Below are 7,409 nucleotides of genomic sequence, written 5' to 3' on the forward strand. Positions count from 1 at the left end.
TGCGTTTTTACTTTACCTTAATAAATGCAAGAAGCATTTTCACTAGACTATTGAACCTTGAACCTCTTGGATGCCTTAGCACTTCTGACAACTGTCATGCATTTCTAAGTCAAAATTAAACCTCAGACTTTCCACTGTTATTCTGTCAATAGTTGTGTGGTTCTGTTCTTCTTCACAGAACTCTTTGAATGTTGAGAAGTTATTTGACTTGTTTTAAAAGTCTAAATCCATCCTATGTATGTGTGTGTGTGTGTAAATATATATGTATATGTATGTGTGTGTGTGTATATATATATATATATATATATATATATATATAATATAGTTGAATTCAATTACTTCTATAACATCATCAATTATTATCAGTGTTGAAAACTACGGATATAATATTTAATGGTGAACATTTACTGTTTTGTGGAAACCATGATATATTTTGATTAGTATTCTGTCGTATATCATGTATGCATGATTAGGAAAAGTTGTAAAGTACTATTATGCACTCTATGTTTTTGTTCTCAGAACAGTTTTGCAGGGCGCATCAAAAAGGCGTTGTGAAAATGCGCTAAAGTTTGGACCTTCTGCCTTCTCGTATAACAACAAACATGGCGTCGTCCTCTGATGTACATGTCCGAATATGTGGCCAAGAGATGATCAAATATGATCTGGAAATCAAAGCACTTATTCAGGTAGACTTCATTCTTTATATTAACGTATCTGCTATGGTCTTACTGTCAGGTTTCTCCGACAAGCTTACTGTAGTAATACAAAGATGTGGCCATAATTGTAGTGTCTGTGTGAAGTCAGCATGAAATGGAAATCTTTTCTTTTCGTGTCAGGACATAAGCGAGTGCTGTGGGCCACAGGCAGTGCTTATGGATCTGAACTCTACAGTGAAGGAAAAGTTCAATCAGTTAAGACAGAGGATTCAGGTACTTTCGTCATTTCATATAACCACATAGATTAAAAAAAGTCAGGGTTTCCATCAAACTACTGCAAAAAATATAATAGCATGGGATCAAATTCGACATCTAAGAAGCTTCTAGAATCCGTTTCATTTTGCTCTCTCTGTCAGTTTTATTAAATAATTGCTATTTATTTTTTTAAAGTGCTTTTATAATGCAGTTACGATTTTATTGTAGTTACTATTATGGCTAAAACTATTGTTAAACTGTCAAACTTAATTGTTTAACTAATTGTTATCCAACTGTCCATCCCAAATCGTTAACATAGCTAGGATCATTTCAATCCTAATGGTATTACTATTATAATTGGATTATTGACGTTTTGTAGGTATTTATATAATCTATAAATATTTAAATCTTTAACGATTCATTTGATGTAAGAATAACTTTGATATTGTTGTCAATATTTGGTATAATGGACTGAAGCAGCTTAGGTTTACTTGATTATCCATGCTTTTTTTTGTGTAGGTATCAAATATGACACAATAATCTTCTGAGGAACTTTTATGTATGTGTAACCCCTCTCCCCCGGGTCCTCACCGCCACACCTCGTTCTCGTTCCGAGTGGGTCTCCGGCATGGGAGGCGGGCGCACTAACAAGGAGGCTAAAGACTGCAGCCTCTAGCGCGTCTCTTGAGATCAGGGGAGTGAGGTTTACCTGCACAGCACCTACCCGCTGGCCTCCGTTACACTCACCCCCCTAATCCTCACTCCCATCCGGGTCACGGCACCGATGTAACCCCTCTCCCCTGGGTCCTCACCGCCACACCTCGCTCTCATTCCGAGTGGGTCTCTGGCATGGGAGGCGGGCGCACTAACAAGGAGGCTAAAGACTGCAGCCTCTAGCGCATCTCTTGAGATCAGGGGAGTGAGGTTTACCTGCACAGCACCTACCCGCTGGCCTCCGTTACACTCACCCCCCTAATCCTCACTCCCATCCGGGTCACGGCACCAATGTAACCCCTCTCCCCTGGGTCCTCACCGCCACACCTCGTTCTCATTCCGAGTGGGTCTCTGGCATGGGAGGCGGGCGCACTAACAAGGAGGCTAAAGACTGCAGCCTCTAGCGCGTCTCTTGAGATCAGGGGAGTGAGGTTTACCTGCACAGCACCTACCCGCTGGCCTCCGTTACACTCACCCCCCTAAACCTCACTCCCATCCGGGTCACGGCACTGATGTAACCCCTCTCCCCCGGGTCCTCACCGCCACACCTCGTTCTCGTTCCGAGTGGGTCTCCGGCATGGGAGGCGGGCGCACTAACAAGGAGGCTAAAGACTGCAGCCTCTAGCGCGTCTCTTGAGATCAGGGGAGTGAGGTTTACCTGCACAGCACCTACCCGCTGGCCTCCGTTACACTCACCCCCCTAATCCTCACTCCCATCCGGGTCACGGCACCGATGTAACCCCTCTCTCCCGGGTCCTCACCGGCACACCTCGTTCTCGTTCCGAGTGGGTCTCGAATCCGGGTCTCCGGCATGGGAGGCGGGCGCACTAACAAGGAGGCTAAAGACTGCAGCCTCTAGCGTATATAAGTCACATATACATCTGTTATTATTGTATTATATGTTTTGCCAAATCTTATTGATTTATATTACAAGCTGTTAGAATTTCTTCTTACTCTTTGGCCATATAAATAACAACATCAGCATATATTTGCTCCACTTGGACTACAACAATTGGTGTTTTTTTCGTCAAGTGTGAGCTCCATATTCTCCATATTCTTACGATATAAAACGCATGTACCATTTTTTCTATTTTCTTTTATATTTTGTCTAAAGTTTCAAAAACTAGTGACTTAAAAAAAAAGGCTTTACAGGGTTAACATGGCCGATCATTTTGATAGGATATGGAACAGATGGCAAAAGAACAAGACCGGGAGACTGATAAGCAAGCTATCTTGAGTGAAACCGAAGGCCATCGGAAACAGATGTTAAGGTTAGAAAAACATTTCTTCTTTCTGATTATGTGTTGAATTACAATATGATCACTACTCCTGTGTTTCAGCAACCAGATGGCATGGAGGAAGGCAAATCTGGCCTGCAAGCTGACCATTGACAACCTGGAGAAGGACGAACTGCTTCAAGGTGGTGATTCAGTTAGACAAAGGTAAACCATGCGGCTTTACAGCTGCTGTCAGGGCTGCTATTTTCAGCCAGTCAGAATCAAATCATTGTGATTGACATTTAATCGTTTCTATGATGTTTGAAAAAATAAAACAATTGCACATTGATGTAGTATAGAAGTGGATAGTGTTTTACTTCTCAACGCTGTCCTAAGCCATATTATCTAAATGCATCTTGTTGTTGTGGTTTTAGGAAGGCCACTAAAGAGAGTTTGGCGCAGACATCCAGTGACATCACAGAGACTCTGATGAGCGTCAGCCGTATGATGTCACAGCAGGTGCAGCAGAGCGAGGAGACCATCGGAACTCTGGGTAAAAAGCCTATGTGCTCTGGGTCATAACAATCATGATATAAGGGTATAAATCGATTAAAAGAATAGTTTGCGGACATATGAGTAGAAATGTGACAGAATAGTCAAATGTAGGTGATTTATTGCTATAGCTAATTAAAAGAAATCTCATTAGTCTAAGAAAAAAGTTGCTTTATTCTGCATGTTGACATCAAATGACCAGTTACTAATAGCAATAAAAATAACAATAATTAGTGCTCAAAGGAAGAAAGCATAAATGAATACATAAATCTAAACAAAACGAGCAAACCAAATACACAATGCTATATACACTACTGTTCAAACGTTTGGGGTTGGAAAGATTTTATAATATTTCTGAAAGAATCACTTCCACTCATCAAGGCAGCATTTCTGTGATCAAAAATACAGTAAGAACAGTTATATTGTGAAATATGATTATAATTTAAAATAAAGGTCAAATAAAATGTTTTAATGTATTCCTGTGATGCAAAGCTGCATTTTCAGCATCATTACTCCAGTCTTCAGTGTCACAAGATCCTTCAGAAATCATTCTAATATGCTCATTTGCTGCTTAAGAAATATTATAATTATCACATCATATTATACATTATATGATCTATCTATCCTTCCATCCATCAATCAATCAATCTATAAAATATATGAGTATTAGGGATGCACCGATACCGCTTTTTTCAGAACGAGTCCGATACCGATACTTTCATTTTCGGTACTCGCCGATACCGATACCTGTATTTTCACAGCATTTGTAATTTTTTTAAACTATTGCGTACAGAACAAAATAATAATAATATGAATCATGTTAGATGGCTTCATTTAGCAAACAGGTATTTCCTTCAGTTATTTCCACACGTAATTTACCTGTTGAAATGTATTGTAAAAGCTTTTGTTACTTTCACTGTTCATTTTAATGGCGCATTAGAGCTATTCCATTGCAAGACGTTTTCCTAAAATAATGCAGGGAACCACTCGTTATACATTATATGAGTACGTGCGTAGGCTACTATTTTAGTGATGTAATTTGCGAAATATACTTTGGCCTTTAAAGCATGCTAATCATGCGCAGCGCACATGTTTGTATTGGTGCAGAATGAGAGAGACACTTATAGCCTAGCGCATTTCACACAGTCTGCTAGTTTCACTTTGGCTTTAAATAAAGTCCTGTATGCTTGACGTTTAAAATAAATGTTGTTTATAGTAATTAGTGAATGCCCCTATAATTTTTAGGATATATTTACGATTTAGTTTTAATCCAAATGCATGCGCTAATGGAGCGAACAGCAATCAAGATCATGCAACAGAAGTGTGCACTCACTCACTCACTCACTCACTCTCTCTCTCTCTCTCTCTCTCTCTCTCTCTCTCTCTCTCTCCTTACCGTCAAATAACTTTAGTAACCTGTGCATTTTAACTTACTTGCTTTTGACATATCCGACCAAACTTCAAACTTTCCAGTGATGTCTGTGAGATATTCACTGGACAAGCTCGCGCATCTATGCCGCCGCACGCTCAATCCACTCAGCAAGCTTTGCTTATCAGCTCGGGCACATCTGCTATACAGGCATGAATATTGAATGTTTAACATTATATGAATTACTTACATGTACTTCATAGACATCCTTAATCTCTAATAACGCCATTCTACTCTGGTCTACTCTGTACTCTGTCAGTGTTTCTTTTTCTGGACACAGCTCTATTCACACGCTGTGTGGTATCAGCTTTTGGTATCGGGGCATTTTTATGAGTACGAGTATAGGAGCACAGTATCGGGCCCGATACTGATACCAGTATCGGTATCGGTGCATCCCTAAAGAGTATATATCATTTTTTCATGAACTAATTTTGGGGAAAATTGCTAGGGAAAAACAGCTAATGAAAGTAATTAAACCTGCAGAAGGTAAAATAATCTGAGATACATGATGAGTTTTGAGATTTGAGATGCAAATCTGGTCTGGTATGGATATAAGTGATTCATTTAATATATTCAGGTTGAAGATCATTACATTTGATTATAAAAACTTTGTAGCAATTTTGTAAACATGAACATGGCACGCTGCTTCTGAACAGCCGTCTAACCTCATGGCTACGACTTTTCCACTATCTTGTTATGAATATTGCAAGTCCTTATGTTTTAGATATTTTCTCCACTTGCTCTGTTTCCAGCTTCATCCTCAAGGACTGTGCAAGAGACAAATGAAGAGTTTAAGGCCATGACGGGAACCATTCACTTGGGGCGAAAACTTATCCTGAAATATAATCGGCGTGAACTGACCGACAAACTGCTGATCTTTTTAGCTCTTGCTCTGTTTCTGGCTACAGTGCTCTACATCCTGAAAAAGAGACTCTTCCCCTTCATTTAGTGGAAAAGGGAACTGTGTCAGCTTAACACTGCTCTCCAGAAATCATTCTGTGAATGTTACAACCCAAATGAGACCCACAGTTCTTAAACCAGTAGTTCTTTCAAAAGGAGAATTTTGCCACCATTTCCCCACCATAAAGTGTGAGCAAGTGATGACAAGCTTCAAAATTCTCTGGGGACACAATAAGGGAGGATACTGAAGTGCTGTTTTAAAATCTCAATGATCAGGATCACTAAACAGAAAATCAGGAAGGAATGACATTTTCCTACATTAGTCTTACTGATTGCTTTGGCATATTCAGTAGTATATTTTGTTAACAACGTAGTTGTTTGTACAATAATAAAATGTTTTGATCTCAGGTTAGTTCTGTAATATTCCAGTAACCTGATGGACATTGCATAAACTTCAAAATAACCTTAAAGATGTTTATGCCTTATGAACAACTGCAATGAATTATAATCTGCATAGCTGAAGGTTATGCTTTATATGCACTAAAGATGCACTAAACTTTTTTTAAATAAAGAAGTCTCTTATGCTCTCCGAGGCTGCGTTTAATTTATTCAAGAATACAGTAAAAAAACAGTAATATTGTGAAATATTATAAACATTTTAAAGGAATGTTTTCTATGATTATCAGTGTTGAACACAGTTTTTGCTGCTTAATATTTTTTTTGTGGAACCATAATACACTCCTATTAAAATGTTTGATGCATTTTTTCAAGAAATTAATACTTTTATTCAGCAAGGATGCATTAAATTGATGACAGTGAATGCATCCTTTCTGAATTTAAAATAAATAGACTTTTTTCAACACTGATGATAATAAGAAACGTTTCTTGAGCAGATCATGTGACACTGAAGACTGCAGTAATGAAGCTGAAAATTCAGCTTTGATCACAGCAATAAAAGAAATGTATTATATAAAAACTGTTCTTTTCGATGACTTCACATATTACAATTTACTATATTTGTGATCCAATAAATGCATCCTTAATAAGAGACTTGGAATATTAAAAAAAAAAGTAATAATAATAATTATTCCAAACTTTTGACTGCAGTTTAAGTATCTGGCATATTTCATATTGTTTACAGCGTCAGCAGTGACTCTCTAATGGATTGCTATTCTAGATATTCCAGTGAAAACAAGGTTTCCTGAGTTGAAAACCCCTGATTTAACTTAACCACGAATGGTTATTCTCAGTATTGGGGTATACAAGTAACGCGACTTACGTAATCAGATTACTTTTTTCAAGTAACTAGTAAAGTAATGCATTACTTTTTAATTTACAAGAGAATATCGGAGTTACTTTTTCAAATAAGTAACACAAGTTACTTTTTACTTTTTTTCTCTCAACATGGGGACAGCTCTCCTGTCCACATGTTGAGAGAAATCAGATGATGTTACTGTAGTTCTAAAATAAATATGAATATGCATTAATTCATCTCACTCACAAAAAAAACCACATATTCAGTATTCCTCAAAATTAATAAAAATAATGCAATAATTCAATGTTAAACAACACAAATATCCTTTATGTATTTAATCCCATTCTATTAAGCAATGTCTTTGCTTCTGACCTTCGATGATCCAGTTCAACCGTACTAATAAGCACAAATTACTCTAGACAAACATTTGT

At 37.8% G+C, this 7,409-nt stretch overlaps 1 protein-coding gene across 1 annotated transcript; it reads left to right on the forward strand.

Annotated features, from left to right (window-relative positions):
- The first annotated feature begins 596 nt into the window (after window positions 1–596).
- On the forward strand, window positions 597–6,324 carry LOC107587246 (vesicle transport protein SEC20-like). Its single transcript, XM_016274958.1, has 6 exons — window positions 597–686; window positions 837–929; window positions 2,805–2,896; window positions 2,966–3,067; window positions 3,277–3,395; window positions 5,576–6,324. The coding sequence occupies exons 1-6, from the start codon at window positions 603–605 to the stop codon at window positions 5,770–5,772; spliced, it is 687 nt and encodes a 228-aa protein (XP_016130444.1). The 5' UTR covers window positions 597–602; the 3' UTR covers window positions 5,773–6,324.
- Window positions 6,325–7,409: the final 1,085 nt, after the last annotated feature.

The sequence above is a fragment of the Sinocyclocheilus grahami genome, unplaced genomic scaffold (assembly GCF_001515645.1).
Source record: "Sinocyclocheilus grahami isolate Dianchi unplaced genomic scaffold, SAMN03320097.WGS_v1.1 scaffold91.1, whole genome shotgun sequence".
Lineage (NCBI taxonomy): Eukaryota > Metazoa > Chordata > Actinopteri > Cypriniformes > Cyprinidae > Sinocyclocheilus > Sinocyclocheilus grahami.

Excerpts from the sequence above, each read along its gene's own strand:
- LOC107587246 (XM_016274958.1), top strand. The coding sequence starts at position 603 with ATGGCGTCGTCCTCTGATGTACATGTCCGAATATGTGGCCAAGAGATG. Across the intron at positions 687-836 it reads AAATCAAAGCACTTATTCAG|GACATAAGCGAGTGCTGTGG; the intron begins GTAGACTTCATT and ends TTTTCGTGTCAG. Across the intron at positions 930-2,804 it reads AGTTAAGACAGAGGATTCAG|GATATGGAACAGATGGCAAA; the intron begins GTACTTTCGTCA and ends TCATTTTGATAG.